Genomic DNA, 18,414 nt, shown 5'->3' with positions numbered 1-18,414 from the left:
CACACTACATGGCCATGCACTGTACACAGATGGCCTCTCTAGACAGGTTCTACAACACATACATGTATTCTGTCTGGAGGGAGACACACTACATGGCCATGCACTGTACACAGATGGCCTTTATAGAGAGCTTGTTACTAAGATGATGGAATTGATTGTATGTATTTGGTAGACCTTTTATTCTGCTTTGATGCTTCCTTCCGGAAGTCACAAAAGTGTAATGATAAAATACAAACATATTGAAATTATAATAATCATGTGTGGTAGAGCAGTGTTATTCATTTACAGCATAATAATATAATAATAATAATAATACATGAGATTTATATAGCGCCATTATCCATTTTGATTAAATGCTCAAGGCGCTAAATGCAAATGAAGTTTTTTTTAAAATCAAATCATTAAAATATTCTTAAAAGCAATGTTAAATCTGAGATGCATGGCCCTACGTGTTATCAGTGTCTGTGATATGGTGTAATATTGAAGCCCTGAAAAAATTGCGCTTCAAAATGAGTGTGAAGTGACTCAAAAAAGTAAAAATCTTTGAGTGACAGGTTTTACCATACTCATTTTCCTCAATAGACTGTATTGTAATAAAAACCGTTAGGAAAATGAAAATTGAAATTTTGATTTCCAATCATAGATATCTTGATAATCAGACAGGCGATCGGCTCGTAAAAGTCATGGGATTCCTGACAGACCTAAAGGTTTATAATTATGATTGCAGCATGAGCTATATCCAGGATTTTGTTTCAGAATCTGAGGCAATGTTACCGAGTCACTTTAATGCCACAAAAGCTCTTTGTTCTCTAGAATTAATTTCTTCTTCTCAAAAAAGCATCGATTATTTTGTTAAGCACGTCTATAAATCATACTAAGGAAAGTGTATTGATTGTATTGGGAGTTATTTCAATTTGCAAAGAAATGTCAGCTCACACCCAGTAAGTAGATATTGCATACTTGATATTTGTTATCTGGGTTAAAGCCAAAATTTCTTTACCAGAAAAGTGTGGTTTGATGATTATTCCTTTGTAGACAATATGTGGACTGATCAAGTAAATGTGACTGTATAAATTGTAATGTTCATGTCAAAATGTTCAGTGATGTGGAATAATGAATTAATGATCATTCTAGTGTTAAAGCTCCTCTAAAGTGTTGGGAGCCCCGAAAATTTGATGGCAAAATTTCACTTCAATTGTATCATAATGTAAAAGAGGATGTCATTTATAAAGACACATTTCTGTAAAGATTTTCAAAACAAATGTGTTTGTAGTCAAATATTGATGAAAGAATACACAATTTAGGTTTTTTGAGTACAACAGAAAACCCAAATTATGTATTCTTTTATCAATATTGGTCTTCAAACACATTTTTTTTTGAGGGGGGTGGGGGATCTTTGCAGAAGGTCCATCTTAAATGACATCCTCTTTCACATTATGATACAATTAAATGGAATTTTGCCATCAAATATTTGACGAATTTAAGGCTACCAGCACTTTAGAGGGGCTTTAAAGACAGAACAAAATAAGAGTGAATAATGTCCCCCAAAAGTTTACCAATTAGGAGCATTCCTAAGAGATATGTTAGCAGTAGTAGTATCCTCATTATCATTACCATTATTGTCAATGCTAGAATTATTAGATCATTATTGATATAAAATTTGTCAATGTGGCTTGACAAGAATGTGAGATCTTTGGAAAAATACATAAAAACATGCATATATGAACTATAATTTGTAGTTTGTAAATTTTTTTAACCAGGTGAAAAGTTGATTCGTGCGGATTTATGTTTGTTGAGAATGTGAGACGGATATTGAAGCTAACATCTTAAACTTGGTTCAATTGTCCCATGCAGGGCGCGGGAACAATATTGTGTTTAGGGTGATTTTATACCCATTTTAGCTAGCGAGCGAAAATACATCTTTCTCTCAATGAATTGCTACATAAAATTTGTTTCATTGTTGCAGGTCGGGGGCGGGCACAATCGTGTTTAAGGCAATGTCAATCCCATTTTGGCGGGCAGGCAACCCCCTACATATCTCTTTTTAATGATGTTGTAGCAGGTTAGTGGTGGGCACATAATTCCATGAGCTAGCGAGCGAAAAAAATCACTTCTCTTTTATAGGGAAAATATGGTACATAAAAGTTGGGTTCATTGTTCCATGTCAGGGATGTGATAATTAAAAGCGGTGTTATTTCTATTTTGGCGAGCGAGCGTAGCGAGCGAGCAAAATTTTTGTAATGATAATTGGTTCATAAATTTCAGATTTTTTTGTTGCAGGCAGGGCTTACACAATCATGTCTAAGGTGATGTTAATTTCGTTTGGCGAGCACGAGCACACCAAAACTTCTTTGAATAACATTTGGTACATAATTATTAACTGGTTATTGCAGGTTGGGGCGGGCACGTTAGCGGTGTCAATTCCATTTTGGTGAGCGAGCATAGCGAGCAAGCAAGGGAGGGGGGGGGGGGGGGGGGTAAGCAGACACTTTTTTTTTTTTTTTTGGTCTCGAAATTTGAAAATTTGACTTCATGTTCTGTTGGGGGGGGGGGGGGGGGGGGGTAAGGTCACAGCCATTGGCATATTTTTTTTTTTTTTTTTTTTTATGAAAAAAAAAAGAAGGAAGGAGGGGGGGTTTTCCCAAAAAGCATAAAAAAAAACTTAAGGGGGGGGTTTAACCCCAACCCCCCCCCCCCTGCGTACGCGCCTGAGGCCTACACTACATTTTCAGGAAAAAACTATGTTTTCAAAATATCTGGGGTCAACTGCCCCCCCCCCCCGGCACGTTAGCTGTGTCAATTCCATTTTGGTGAGCGAGCATAGCGAGCAAGCAAGGGGGGGGGGGGGGGGGGGGGGGGGGGGTAAGCAGACAGTTTTTTTTTTTTTTTTTGGTCTCGAAATTTGAAAATTTGACTTCATGTTCCGTTCGGGGGGGGGGGGGGGTAAGGTCACAGCCATTGGCATATTTTTTTTTTTTTTTTTTTTTTTATGAAAAAAAAAAAAGAAGGAAGGGGGGGGGGGGGGGTTTTCCCAAAAAGCATAAAAAAAAACTTAAGGGGGGTTAACCCCAACCCCCCCCCCCCCCCCCCCCCCCCCCCCCCCCCCCCCCCCTGCGTACGCGCCTGAGGCCTACACTACATTTTCAGGAAAAAACTGTATGTTTTCAAAATATCTGGGGTCAACTGCCCCCCCCCCCCCCCCCTGGTGCGTACGACCATGGCCTTTTTCTCTTAATTTCCCCATTTTTTCCTTTCCTTTTCTTTTCCCTTTTTCTTCCTTTTCTCTTCTTCCCTTTTTCTTTCCTTTTCCTTTTTTCCTTTTTTCTCTTAGTTTCCTTTTTTTCTTCCCTTTTCCTTTTTTCTTTTTCTTTCTTTTCCTTTCTTTTCTTTTCTTTTCTTTCCCCTTTTTCATTTTTTCCCCTGCCCCCCTGCCCCCCCCCCCATAGGTACGCCAGTGCTACCGATCCTACCCAAATCAGAGGCTAACGAGAGACCGACATTTTCGGTATATTGCCAGACAAGAACAGAAACCCGACGCATATTAGGCTAGCTTGCCGATGTTGTTGTTGTGTTTTGAGTTATTGGCGATTAGTCAGTGATTTGACTATTGTCGCCAAAATACTTTACGGCACGTGTTATATCTCTCAATTTTGGATTTTAAAAAAAATAAATTTATTTCGTTTTATATTTATCTATCTTTTAAGATAGTATCGTAAAATAATATCGTAAGCAAAACATTCATGGGCTTTGTGAGTGTTTTTTAACAGTACTTGCAGATTATTTGTTATATCACATACACACCATACATAAATATGTATATAAGATAGCACCTACACAAGCCTCTATATTCAGTAATCTTATACCTTTTATCATTGTTACTTTTTCTTATTTTATTTTCTTAATACATTATGTTATTATGACTTTTCATAACTTTTGTCATTTGAAGATACCATATGAGCTAAAACCAAGGGATCACATTACAATATCAATAGTCAACCGGTCTTGTTTAGGTTTCAAGTACTTTTGCAGATTATAGGTAAGCCAACCTTGGAGAAAAAAAGTTCTGCTCAAGCTGTCATACTTATGAATATATTTCCAAAGTCAATCAACATAATTTCACGTATGCGACGGAGCTCTAGCTCCCTGGAGTTAGTATTCTCGAGCTCTGGAATAATAAATGAATCCATCGGTCGGCTGGAGCTGACCACCCCGGCGCATCTGGCGGCGATCGTATCTCAATTGTGATGGCAAAGTTTCAGCTGCTGTCGTGATCGCGTTGCATGGACTATGTGTGTGAAGGCAATTTTGTGCATGATTTAGTTTGCCTGTAATCTAGTCACATATTATTTGTTTATATGGGCTGAGCGTATTCCTTAAAACTGAAACTTTGAAAGTTAAACTTGTACTTGTAGGGGCCTAGTGCCAACGACTAAGTAGATCTAAGTGTGATATATTTTTTGGTCTGAATTTGAAATGAAATGGATTCACGTTGTCTACTCGTACCCCCGTAGTCGTTACTCTACTGACTCTATACCGAAAATTTCTGTCTCTTTTGTTTGTAAGCCTTGTATTTAGGTAGGATCGTCTTCTCTTTTGAGAGACAGAAGCCGACCATTTGATGAGTACTAGCAGTAGCATAGACGTAGGGTCTGCTGTGCAAACTTTGATGGCTCAATCAAGCCACCAAACTTTGCCCAAAATACTTAATTTAGCAGATTCATATCCGATGCATTTATTCTCAAAATTTAGGCACAGGCTAATCTTCTGAATTTGGAGTCAGCAGGGCGGTATTCCGCATGTTGCTAACTTGATTTTCCAAACATATACCCATCACTGTTTAAAAAAAGGAATTATTTTCCAATTAAATACACTAAATATCCAAGGTTAATATAATTATACATCGGTTCCACGTACCAGATTGACTGTATGATGCGTTTAAAGATAAAGACCAGTTATGGTCATGCGATTGCATTGTGAAAGAAACGTTGTGGAAACGATCAGAAAAGATCAGAAAAATCTAGCATATATACTGTAAGTATTGTGTACTGCAATGTTCTGGAATCGTCATCTGGAGTCTCTGGACGCATAACAAAAATAAAACTGTTACTTTTGACTTTGGATTTAAAAAAAGTAAGCACATGAACATTTCAATTGCGTTTATATTTATAACAATGTCTAACATAAAACTTGAACGATTTCTAAAAATAATAATATTGCATGTAAACTTCTCCAAAGTCCAAGACTATTGTATTCAGTCTAGGTCTTCTTAGATTTATTTAATGAATTAGAGTCTAGACTGGATCTTACTGATGGAAGATTGTAGGAATGTCATTAGAGAGTCTATTTTATTTATCTTTGTTACCTTGGCTTTTCTTTGCTTTGTTTTGTTCTTTGTATTTGTTATGCAGGAAGTAATGGTAGCAGTATGGCTGATGTTAAACAAGGTTTGTGTGTTTTTCTTCAGTACCTCTTACTGTGATGCGCTCGTAGAAATTCAGCACAAGAATATTATATGTATTTAATTGGAAAATAATTCCTTTTTTTAAACAGTGATGGGTATATGTTTGGGAAATATGCCTGATAATAGGAGTCATAGACTCTCCCCAATCCATCCCTTTGAAATTTTATATCAATATTTATTCAATAAACCAGATGGTCATAAGAGAAAGAATGAATTATTAGCAAGTTATGTTCAAAGAACAAAAATTAATTCCAGAAATGATATTAAGCAACCAATAGCATCGCAGCCCAAATATAGAGTGTAATAATACTATTTGCATTATACAATGACATATTAATGGAGGGAAAATTTACAAGCAAAATGTAATCACAGAATTGTTCATCTTAGATTGAGATATATATCCCTATAAAGCAGTCTGTTTTTCTTTGTAAAGTTGAAAGTTTATAGTCGTTTTGCTAATATATGTTAATTTCAATAATTTGGGGGTTAATCACTCACTTTAGTACATGAATTCCACCAGGTTGTTATAAACAAACATTACTGAGCTGAATTGCAGTCAGCTCTTACTAATAACTGATATAAATATTAAAAAGTTGTTTCAAATCAAACACTTACATGTAGACATATTTTTTTTACATAAAAGTAGACTAAACTTAAATGAAAACAAGGTGTGACTCCTCACACTTCCTAAAGCATTCTTAGGAGGTGAATGCATAAAAGATAAAGGACAAAGTATTTTTAAATTTTGAATTATGGCTTTATACCTTATACCGGTGTGTTGGCTCAGTCAGTAGAGCGTCCGCCTCACAACCAGGAGGTGGTGGGTTCGAACCCCGGCCGCGTCGTACCAAAAGACGTTAAAAGATGGGAGTTGCTGCTACCTTGTTTGGCGTTCAACAATAAGGGATAGAGCAACCTCGATCTGGCGCTGCTCAGTGGCTGCCGGGCTCACGATCAATTGGGCAAAAAGAATTTCCAGTTTCGGTTTAATAAAATTTGGAGTGGACTTTAAAATATTATTATTATTATTATTATTATTGCAGATATGTTACCTGACTCTACACAAGGAGAAACTCCAGATCAGAAGAAAGGAACTAAGAGAAAAGGATCTAAGGATGGAAAGAAGAAGAAAAAGGTTGCAAAGAGAAAGGTACGACTGTCATGTGTAACATTTAACAATTATCAAAAAGAAAAAAAAGAATTGATTACACAATTCAAATGGCACTGTTATAAACAACATATAACAGAAAAAGAAGTTGTTTTTAAATCTACATAATATATGCAAAATCAATGTCATACACCATATTCCTTTTCCATGTTGTTTGTTGTGAACCAATTGTATAGGTAACTCGCAATACTTAAAAAACAATTTGGGACCCTCGGCATGATCTTTCTTCATACTGATAAGCAGGGCAGAGCTGACAAACATCCCTTGCTGATGACGATCACTCCCTAAACAAAATACCGACAGAATTCCAAGATTTAGGTCGCCAACGCCTTCGATCGCATCGACCTGCAGCCGCCCTCAGCAGATCAGACTTCAACCTAATCCAATAGTGGGAAAAGAGCTTGGAAGGGACGGTTCGCCCACAGCAGTTCACTGTTCCCCCTGACATCAAAGCTCTGGCTGGCTCTGAGCTACCTCGGAGGAATTGGGTAACACTCAATAGACTACGAACTGGGGTAGGAAGATTCAACACTTATTTGTACCGTTGGGGACTTTGGCAATCACCAGCATGCATTTGTGGTGCAGATGAGCCAACGGCAGACCATGTCATCTACAACTGCCCTGTTCTCAAACCCCCTGACGGGATGACTGATCTGTCAAGCCCAAATGATGCACAAGTCAACTTACTTACCCAGCTTCAAGAAATAACCTGATATGTGATACTACGACCTCATACGAAGGAAGGGCAGTCCACAAACAAAAATATAAAACATATAAAACATATGAAATATTTAAAACATATAAAACATGAACTGAATTATGTGAAGCACGAAGTCCGTTGTGGCACGGCTTCAGGGCTTCTTTAAGAGCTCTAAGATTCTAAGATAAACTCTGACCAGTGCAATCTGAACATTATTTTGAAACATTTTCAAACACGTTTTATGACTAATATTAATATAATATTGACTGGCCATGAGGGGGATATAACATATATGGGTCTAGTGAGGGCAATATATGTTGTATCTCCCGAAAGTAAGAGCAAGTAAATATTTTTATTATTATCCACACCAGACGTCTAGAGCAAGCAATGAAATCTTATTCACAATTTTAAGAGCAGCCCATACATTTACATGTTCATACCCACTATTTTAAAACTTGATATAAAAGGAAGTTATTAAACTTACCTGGGTAGTGGTAGGGCTTCATTATTCGACAGGATCCATGACGAACTCCCAATTTCCAAAATATTTTCTTTAGTTCTATTGTTGCCGCCTTACATGCTACATTAGCATTAGTGAATTCTACATCCGTGATAATATCAATAATTTCTGAATGTACTAATTTCATATGTGTATTGATACCTGCACGAATGCTCTGTAATGAAGTTGTCTTGTAGTAAGTTCCATCAGCTTGGCGCACTTCCACAAAAGAAACAATCCTCTGCTCATTGTGTGAACCTATGGGAAATGGCACTCGTTTGCGAGTTTTTCTTGCGAAGAAAAATGTTTGCACACCTACATGTACATGTAGATTGCCAAGTTCCCGGATGTTAGACAGCGATCAATATGAGACTGCAATATTGACTGCTTTTTAATATGTAAAGCCCATAGGAATTTTCATGAGAGGGTAAGAGAGTCTCGTATTGACCGCTTAGCCCTCTTAGCATTATAAACAAGTGTAATATGATTTTGTAAAACCACTGCTCAGATGTCTGATACGGTTGAGAATGAATATTAACCAATTGCTAATTTTCAAACCTGTACACTCAAAACTCAAACCTGTTACTGTTATGTGTTTAACCCATTATAGACTATCCTGCTGACGAGGCTACTACCCTGGCTGAAAATGACCATATTATTATTCCTTGTATGAACTTTCTTAAAGGCATCGTTTAACAATGTTAAATCTGAGATGCACGGCCCTACGTGTCTGTGATATTGTGTAATATTGAAGCCCTAAAAAAAATGCGCTTCAAAATGAACAAGAAGTGTCTTAAGAAGTAAAAATCTTTCAGTGACCGGTTTTACCATACCGGTACTTGTTTCCCCAATAGACTGTAGTGTTATGAAAACCGTTTGGCAAACGCAAAATTTGATTTCGATTTCCAATCATAAATATCTTGATAATCAGACAGGGGATCAGCTTGCAAAAGTCATGGGTTCCTGACTGACCTAAAGGTTTATAATTATCATTGCAGCTTGAGCTAATTCCAGAATTTTGTTTCAGAATCTGAGACAAAGTTACCGGATCCCTTTTAAAGTTACCGGATCCCTTTTAATAAATGTCTGCTTGTTATTTTTTCATCCAGTCAAAGATCACAGGTAAAAGGAAGACGAAGAGCAGCCCTGGAAGTGATGTTGATTCGGACTTGGATTTGAGCAAAGAGAAACAACCTCTTGAGTTTTATCTCCATGATAGAGAAGAATTGATCAATGAAGCATTCATAGCAGTCACAGGACTTCAGCTTACCAACATGGTACCTGATATACTCAAGGTAAAGACTTAATCAATTGTAGAGGTGTCGTGGTCGAGTGGATATGTCACCGGACTGTCGATCACAAGGTCCGCGGTTCGAGTCCCGCCACGGCACTAATGTCCTTTGGCAAGACATTGATCTACATTTGCCACACTCAACCCAGGTGATGTAAATGGGTACCTGGCAGGAATTAATTCCTTCAAATGCTAGAGCGCCGTAATGGTAGCCGCGTTAAAGCCAGGGTAATAATCGGGAGCGCCAGGAGTGTCAAGTCTGACAGACATGAGCGCTATACAAGAACCCACTATTATTATTATTATTAATCTTGAATGTGTGTAAGTCATAGAGAAAGACAAAAGCAGAATATTTTGCCTAGGGCTTCAAGGTTATGAATAAACTTATGCCAAGAGATCAGCTCATCCTTGAAATCCTACCCAAGGCATGATGCTTATAATGAGTAAATGACAGTGGGTTTATTTTCTTGCCACTCATTTACCAGTTTTTGTTTGTATTTTCAGTATGTTCCATTGGATGAGCTGAAGCGACTATGTCTGAACCAGTTAGAAGGATTGTCAAGAAAGAGGATCAGGCATATCATTCAAGGTAATAACATTCAATACGATTTGTGTGTCTAGGAGAAACATTTGAATTCGAGTGACTGGTTTATTTGAATTTCGGGGGAAGAAAATTGGCCCAGTGACTGAATTGCCGATAGTAACTTAAACAATTTATAATGTCCATAAACAGAGTACATAGGAAAATATATTATTTTCAAAAAGTATTACAATTGTTATATTATTGAGTATAGAAACAAACTAATGAGGAGGGTAGTGGATTCACTTTTGGATAACTACTACCCTAGCCCCCCCCCCCCTCCAACAACAAACTAGAAAGGTGATTACCTTCTTGTTAAAGTGGCTCAGTAAAATTGTTGAAGGTTGATGAAAAAACTGTAATTTTTGTATGAAATGTTACTTATATTTCTTCTACCGTACTAACCCTCTAAACATGCACAAAATCCTGAAAAAATTCTCAAACCACAAAGATATTTATGGTTTTCTTTGAAGGCATCACTATGCGACACCCTCTAACGGTAAATTCTCCCAACCAATTTTTGAATTTCCAACCATTTTTCCATGAAAATAAGACATAGAACAGGCTTTAAAAAAAAAATCTTTCAACACTTTTTTGGAATGGTATATAGAGCTAATTCATTGGTTTGTGACAATTTACATTTACCTTAAATTAAACAAAATTATAATAATATAGTTTGGAGAATTCATGAATTGACCAGTTTCTCCCAATTTGTATCAATTATGATGGTCTGTTTTCACTCAAACTTTCAGATTATCTTTAAAGTTGGCCATTAGATAAAGTTGGCCATTAGATAAGTTTTCAGACTGACCTTGAAATGATCTATTGATTTACAGTCACGTGTTTGGGAGACTGTTCCACAATCGGGGAGCTGCTGAGGCAAATGCTCGATCTCCCAATGATCGTTTGGTTTTAGGGATGATACTGATTTTATCACTGATCTGGCTGCCCTGGGTAAACAAGACATATTATTATTGATTATTATTACTGCCAATAGGAACAGAGATGCTGTCTTCATCAGATTCCGATGAATCGGCTCCAGAGGATGAAGTAGGAGCCGTCACTATGACGACCACCTCAGTACAAGCAGATGTTACTGTGAATACGGAAGGAGAGAAGAAAGATGGTGCAGAGATGGAGACATGTGTGGATAGCACCATCGTGCCTCTCACAAACACTCATCCTGATTCACAGGTAGGTGTTTACTTTAGTCAGACAACTTCACAGAATGAAACTGATTGATTACGCTAAATGTGTATTAATGTTGTGACAATATCCCCAGCATATCAAAGTGCTTCTGTGCAATGGTTCCTGTGGTGAATAATGTGTTTGGTGTCATTTTTTTTCATCCTGAACGAAATCATGTTGTAAAGTTTATATACATTGAAGATATTTCATACATTCGTTTTTTCAATGAAAGAAGCCATTATGGATAAAACTTCTTAATTTTGAAAGATGATTCATGATTCATACCGGTGTGTTGGCTCAGTCAGTAGAGCGTCCGCCTCACAACCTGGAGGTCGTGGGTTCGAACCCCGGCCACGTCATACCAAGAGACGTTAAAAGACGGGGGTTGCTGCTACCTTGTTTGGCGTTCAACAATAAGGGGATAGAGCAACGTCGATCTGGCGCTGCTCAGTGGCTGCCGGGCTCACGATCAATTGGGCAAAAAGAATTTCCATTTTCGGTTTAATAAAATTTGGAGTGAACTAAAATATTATTATGAAAAAAAGATTAATATTATGACAATGGTAAAAGAACTTAGTGGCACAAAAAAAGTTTAAACGTTGCTCTGCTTTAAAGCTTATGTGTACAAGTTTATAGGAGGAATTATACCACTCTGCAAGGTCCCTGGACAGGTGGTTATCTCATCAACTCAGTTCTCAATTAACATAAGAAAAAGAGTATCATGGGGGATCAATAGTCACCGATTCAGCATTGTTATCTATATAGAGGGAGCAAGTAGCTACAAATAGGACAAAGTGGCTTTAAGCAGCAAGTTCTACCCTACAGTTAACAATTATCATGTAACTTGCATGGAGTAACCTTAACCAGATTCTCTGCCTGAACCACAAACATTGAGAATAATGATAAATATGTTCCACACTGATTAATCCTAGAAAGTTGGCATGGAGAGCAAGGCGGAGGATATTGATGGTGTTCCCGTGGAGGTTGATGTAAACATTGAGGAACTAGCGTTTGGTAAATCAGGAGCTCAACCTGGTTCCAGGGCAGTCAAGACCAGCTCTGGAGATGGTGTATCGAATACAGCAGCTAAGCCTTCAAAGGATACCAGTAAAACCAAGAGTAAAGGTGAAGATGACTCTAGTCATTGATTCTATTCGTGCTCTTGTTGTATTCATTGCGGTCTTTAGGTCTTCATTCTGTAGATATTGTTGGAAAGGGGAATACAATTGTCAAGCAATCTCAATCCCCCTTTCTTCTGCCTAGCTACTCCAGGAATTTCTTTCCCTTTGCTTAGTCAAGATGAATTATTCATGAAATTACCAGTAAAAGACTATTTACTCTATAAATCTCTATAGAGTTTATAGAAATTGTCATAATCAGATGGGTCATGGCTGGCCTTGTGTGACCCTACTGATGTTTGTATTACTGTGGGCCATACAGAGAGCTGAGGTCATTCTGGAGACCTGTTGGTTACCCCCCCCCCCCCCCCCCCCCCCCCCCCCCCCCTCCAGGGAAAAAAATACTTAAACAATTTTGGGGGCTACTTTTCAAGCTTGCTTGCATCAAAATAACACTCTTTAATTTGTTTTGCATTGAACTCTATGAACAAAATTTGGGGCTCTTTTATGTTTTTCGGGGGCTCTTTTGAGCATTTCGGGGGGCTAATTCGCCCGAGCCCCCATGTATTTTTTTCACTGCATTTAACCTGCTGTAGCTTGACTTGCACAACATGATGCTGTTTCTTCCTTGTATAATAGGATCCACAGAGAAGCATTCACAGGTATCATCAACTCATCAGAGATCAACAAGTAGATCACCAAGAAGAAGAAGAAGAAGGTAAATCAAGTTTAGTGATTTTCCTCTGCTTATGATGTTTGCATACATGCCAACTGTTCAGATTAAAGAGGAACATTCCTCTTTTTGGGAGAAGATAATTATCATTTTAATGCAGGTGTTCCTCTTCCTGTACAAATTTGTCTGTAGTATTGAATAGGAGAGTTAGGATTGTTCCTCTTTTTTTTGAAAATAGCATAATTTGTACAGATTTCTGATTTTCAAATGTTGGCATGTATGTGTTTACTGCATACATCTGAATTATGTCTCTACGGATCAGTTGTTTTGAGCCATTATATAGAGTTGAACCTTTGAAAGACAGCTTTTCAATTGTTTCTTTCCTGCAACCAATGGCAACCAATGGTTGAGCCCATACTGTTTGAATGTACAAAGCCAATTATGGTATATGTTTCACCCACTCAAAAAATAGTAATGGATTAAAATCAAAAATCGAAACCATTTGTCTAAGTTGTCAAAATCTATCTGTGATGCAATTCCAATCAGTGGTATCTATTGAACCGATGGTAAACATATATCATTGAGTGGGAATTCTGTACTGCCAGACTTAAAAAAAGGTTATTCCTAAAATGTTTAGGGCAATTGTGTGTACCATGTACTTTTAGACACCAGTAATACTCAACCACACTCAACCCAGGTGATGTAAATGGGTACCTGGCAGGAATTAATTCCTTCAAATGCTAGAGCGCCGTAATGGTAGCCGCGTTAAAGCCAGGATAATAATCGGGAGCGCCAGGAGTATCAAGTCTGACAGACATGAGCGCTATACAAGAACCCACTATTATTATTATTATTAATAAAGTTTCTAAATTTCTGTTATGATGATACCAGAATTTAGACATATTAACCCAAAGTCTTATTAAGTGATTCTTTGTCCATTTCTTTAAAAGAAATAAAATAATATGACACAATCACGGAATCACCCTGTAGTCGTATTGATCAATGTACATCGTTTTTTAATTTTTTTTCTTTTCTTTATGAACTGAAGCTGGTCTTCAAGGAGTCATTCAAGAGGGCGCTACTCAAGGAGTCGTTCTAGATCTAGGAGGAGATCCTGGAGCCGTTCAAGGAGCCGGTCTAGGAGCTGGTCTCGTAGCTGGTCCAGGAGTAGATCTAGATCCAGGACCAGGAGCAGGTCTCCAGGAAGGAAGGAAGCTCTCCCTGTGGATCCTCCCTTGCCCCCGTCTCCACCTCCACCTCCACCTCATGTTGGTGAGTTTACCATTCATTCCATTTTATGTCTTACTTTATGTCTTATTTTAGTTTACCTAAAGTAGTTTTACCCCATCTCTTCCACAAAGTTTGTGTACAATAGTCGTAAATGAACATTCAAGAGTTGAACTTTCTCTTGCAATGCTTTGTTTGATTTGCTCAGTTGCTTAACTGCACATAAGATATCTTCTGTGGGAATAAACTTAACCACTTAACAATGAAGTACATTCTTACAATGTACCTGTTTCCCTTTTTGCAGATGAAAAGGGTAGCTCTTTTTAGTCCAACTATATTGTGCAACCCTTAAAGTCTTGCTTCTCCTTCTGCAGAGTTGTTTCTCATGCGGACTTTAATAAAAAGAAGGAGGCAGGGCATTACTATTTACTTTTTTGCAATTTTTTTCTAAGATGGTTGCCATGCTAATTATAGCTTTAGAAGCTATTTAAATAAAATGTATATCACAGGTTTTTTTTTTTTTTTGCTATTTATTTCTAAATATTAAATTGTTTAAAGAAAGAGGACGAGAAACACTTCATTTTTGTAATTTGGCAAAACAAAGATAATAAGACATTAGTACAGAAAGTATGAAGTATATTGGTAGGTAGCTGCCAGAGATGAAGAGTGCTTTATAAGTTGTCAATGTATAATGATGTACCAGTTCAGAGGAACAGGACATGAATCAAAATTACTTCCTAAAGTAGTATCTAGCTTATGAATGTAAAGACATAAGGAAGGAATCACAAGCTCAAGTTCATCTGTACTTTGAAATGTGTTGCAAATGTTGATATGTCATCAATATTTGTTTGCCTCATCCTGTACCAACTTGTGCATTAATTCTCTTGAAAACATCTACATTTTGAACTTTTTTCTCTCTTGACTTATCCATTTAGAAATGATAAGTTTATAACACTCATTAATTTGATAACAATTGATTTAAGTTAAATTATTTTTTAAAAGATTTTCACTACTACCCAATATTATATATATTGCATCTAATAAAAGCTTAGCTTACTTTGAAACTCAATGCAGATTAATGAATTTGAAATTATATATCATGAATGGTTTGAGTATCCAGAAGAATAGCGATGCAAGACAGTATAATTCAAAATTTGCATCATGATTTCAAGAATTTAATGATTCATATGGCCGTAAATAGCGCTGTAGTCAAACGTTTTAACTGTCCGGTATCCGACCGTCTATGGCACTATCCATTTTTAATTTGACAGTTTTTTTTTGTACTTATTTATTTAAAAAAAATTATATTTAAATTTAAATTTTAACTTTAAAAAAAAAATTTTGTTGGAAAATCAAAAGAAATCACATTATAATGTACATAATAAAAAAACAAAATCATTGAACAAAAACGGAGACTTTACTGTCAGGCATGCATTGGAATAATGACTGGGTTTCACTTTGTTTATTGTTCCAATGCATGCCCAACAGTAAAGTCTCTGTTTATGTTCATTGATTTTGAACTAAATTATTTGTAAATATTGTGATTTATTTTAATTTTCCACACAAAAAAAAGTGGTTAAACGGAATTGGAAATATCTGTAATGTTACAACACTAGTCGTAAACCTGACAGCACCATAAGGGTTAAACTCATGCAGTAGAATGTTGGAGGTAGTAATAAATACTTTATGAGCTCCAGTGTGCTTACCTAGTACTCTCTTTCACAACACAGACTGCATTGCTTGTAGGCATGTTATCAATGTTTGATGAGTAGAAGCTTATATCAATCAAGTTCACCTTTATTCACCTGAGCATGAAACATTTATGTGAGATTGAAATAACAGAATTAGGTGAAGAACTTTATGAATGATTGATAAATGTAGGGGTGCTTGACACATCAATATGTTTAATAAATGGACTGTGCATCTAGGGTTTTCTTTCATTACATTAATGATCAGCTTATTTCAGTTTCTTGAATAAATATGTGGCTAGGATAACATTCTCATGCTTTGATTCTAAGATCAATGTTCAAAGCTTTTTATGTAGAGATAAACAAACCTGCACAACTGTACAAAGACACATCTTGTAATTTACTACTGGATAATCATTTCCACTTATCCACGACATAGATATTGGATAACTTCTAAAACTAAATCCACCTTTATTAATTCATATTTTAACCAACCTGCACAATTGTACAAAGAATCAACTTGCAATTTACTACCAAATATTCATTTCCATTTATCCACGACATAGATATTGGTTTACTTCTTTTAAAATAAACACACCTTCATAAATTCATCTTCATTTTCAATGTGCTTCACTAATCATGCTTCTTGGAAACCAGCGCTCCATTGTCCTTTTATTGCTCTTTTTGATTGAAGTGTGGTAGACATTAAAATGTTGTTACCTGTCCCTCTTTAAGAGTTTAAAGGCCCACTGTACTATTTGTACCTACTTGCTCCCTCTATATAGAAAACAATACCTAATCGGTGACCATTGGTCCCCCATGATTCTCTTTTTCTTATGCTAATTGAGAGGTGAGTTGATCAGATAGCCACCTTTCAGTGACCTTCCTGGGTGGTATAATCCCTCCTAGCCAAACTAGTACGAATGGGCTTTTAAGTTATTTATTCATCCTGGTATAACTAGTGATAATATCCCTTTCCTGTTACCAGATGCAATCCAGATGAGGTATCCGACCCCGCCCACTCCCAGCGGAAGCTTGTCATCAGGAGAGATCAGAGAGATTCTAGAGCTGGAGAGTGAAGAAGATGAAGAGGAGGAGGAGAAGGAAGCCTTGGAGGAGAGGAGGTGTAGGGAACAAGAGATGAGGAGAAAGTTAGAAGGATTAGTAGGTGGTAGAAAGGGTTTAGAACACAAGGTACCAGGTAAGATGACATGTGTTTCTGTGACCGGTAAGCTAGAGGATGATGCTGCTCCTCCTGGTGTGGATGATGATGATGACTTGGTGGTACAATGTCAGAGTGGTCCAGCGGAAAGCATCAGTTCTGTTTCTCAGAGCTGTGGAGATGTAGCAGCAGGGAATGAAGAAGCGGAAACCAGAGAGAAGGCTGGAACATATCCAGGCAAAATGAGCTGTGAAGAGGATGATGATGACGAAGAAGATGACAGTGATGATGATGAAGATGATAGTGATGATAGTGATGAAGATAGCGAGGACAATGAAGATGATGATGATGATGATGATATCAATCTAGACTCATTAGATTTAGGTGTTGATATGTCCAAGGCTGCTGGACAGCCTTCTCAGCTAGCTCTTGCCCGCGCCTCGATCACATCACCTTTGACCTCTAACGCACCAGAAGAGAAAAAAGACTCTGGAGAAGCTGAGCTTGAAGTCCTGGAACTAGAGCTTCGAGCTAGGGCTATCCGTTCACTCATGCATAAATGTCTCAAGGAAGATGACAAGACGTAGTGCATTTACAGTGCAATAACATATTAATCATGTATTCAATCCTGGAGTGGCCAGTATCAAGGTGTATTGATGTATGTCATCGATGGAAAGAAACAGTGATGCCCTGAATGGATAACCTCTGTGGTATCCGTCATACCTTGATTGATGTCAGGTCATCATTGGAAGGATGAAATAAAAAGGTTTCAGCATGGATTCATTTCCAATACTGCTGTCTGCTTTACCTCATATTAGAGGCTGCTTAAAGATCTTAAGGCATCGATTAACAATGTTAAATCTGAGATGCAATGCCCTACGTGTTATCAGCGTCTGTGATACAGTGTAATATTGAAGCCCTTAAAAAAATTGCGCTTCAAAATGATCAAGAAGTGCCTCAAAAAAGTAAAAATCTTTGAGTGACCAGTTTTACCATACTCATTTTCCCCAATAGACTGTAGTGTTATGAAAACTGTTAGGAAAACGCAAAATTTGGTTTCTATTTCCAATCATAAATATCTTGATAATCAGACAGGCGATCGGCTTGTAAAAGTAATGGGGTTCCTGATTGACCTAAAGGTTTATAATTATCATTGCAGCATGAGCTAAATCCAGGATTTTGTTTCAGAATCTGGGACAAAGTTACCAGATCCCTTTCATGTCTCCTATACTATTGAGTGGAACAATTTATTATGTAATAGGAAAGAACCATGCTAAAACACTTTATTATGAAACAACATTATTTATTGAAGTTAAAGTTTAGCTCTTTGTATTGCCTTTCAGTGGCATCGTGTTTGGATTCTTGCCAGGAGTGCCTTGTTCACAATCATACTTTACTCAATGATTTATATTTATTGTCACCGTTATCATTATTGGATTTTAGGTTTTTAGATTTTTAGAAGCCATCAGGGGTTTTGTTTCGAACTTCTTTAAACTCTTCCATGCTATGGTCAGCAAATCTTGTTCAAGAATATTAGGGACCTACGATAAATTGAACTCTGTATTGATGAAACAGAAGCTGATACAGATCGTCACTTGATAAAAGGCGAAAGTCGAAAGTCAATTTTTACAGTGAAGTGAAATTTGATTAAAAGCCTAA

At 37.2% G+C, this 18,414-nt stretch overlaps 1 protein-coding gene across 2 annotated transcripts; it reads left to right on the top strand.

The window, feature by feature from the left end:
• Positions 1-3,934: 3,934 nt before the first annotated feature.
• On the top strand, positions 3,935-17,668 carry LOC105444799 (uncharacterized protein DDB_G0284459-like). 2 transcript variants are annotated; one of them, XM_030996809.1, is made up of 10 exons: positions 3,935-4,036; positions 5,409-5,444; positions 6,505-6,611; positions 8,938-9,123; positions 9,624-9,708; positions 10,697-10,893; positions 11,820-12,012; positions 12,645-12,723; positions 13,727-13,950; positions 16,582-17,668. In XM_030996809.1, exons 2-10 carry the CDS (start codon positions 5,426-5,428, stop codon positions 17,340-17,342), a joined length of 1,851 nt encoding a protein of 616 aa, XP_030852669.1. In that variant the 5' UTR covers positions 3,935-4,036; positions 5,409-5,425; the 3' UTR covers positions 17,343-17,668. The 2 variants fall into 2 exon arrangements, with proteins under 2 accessions (XP_030852669.1, XP_030852670.1); XM_030996810.1 differs by lacking the exon at positions 5,409-5,444 and having other exon boundaries at positions 3,953-4,036.
• The last annotated feature ends 746 nt before the right edge of the window (positions 17,669-18,414 follow it).

Source organism: Strongylocentrotus purpuratus, unplaced genomic scaffold (genome assembly GCF_000002235.5).
Source record: "Strongylocentrotus purpuratus isolate Spur 01 unplaced genomic scaffold, Spur_5.0 spur5_scaffold_3, whole genome shotgun sequence".
Classification (NCBI taxonomy): domain Eukaryota; kingdom Metazoa; phylum Echinodermata; class Echinoidea; order Camarodonta; family Strongylocentrotidae; genus Strongylocentrotus; species Strongylocentrotus purpuratus.
Note: the sequence above shows the minus strand (reverse complement) of the source record. Positions and strands in the feature narration are given on the sequence as shown.

Coding starts and splice junctions, on each gene's coding strand:
- LOC105444799 (XM_030996809.1), top strand. Junction 9,124..9,623: donor TGGTACCTGATATACTCAAG/GTAAAGACTTAA, acceptor TTGTATTTTCAG/TATGTTCCATTGGATGAGCT. Junction 10,894..11,819: donor ACACTCATCCTGATTCACAG/GTAGGTGTTTAC, acceptor GATTAATCCTAG/AAAGTTGGCATGGAGAGCAA.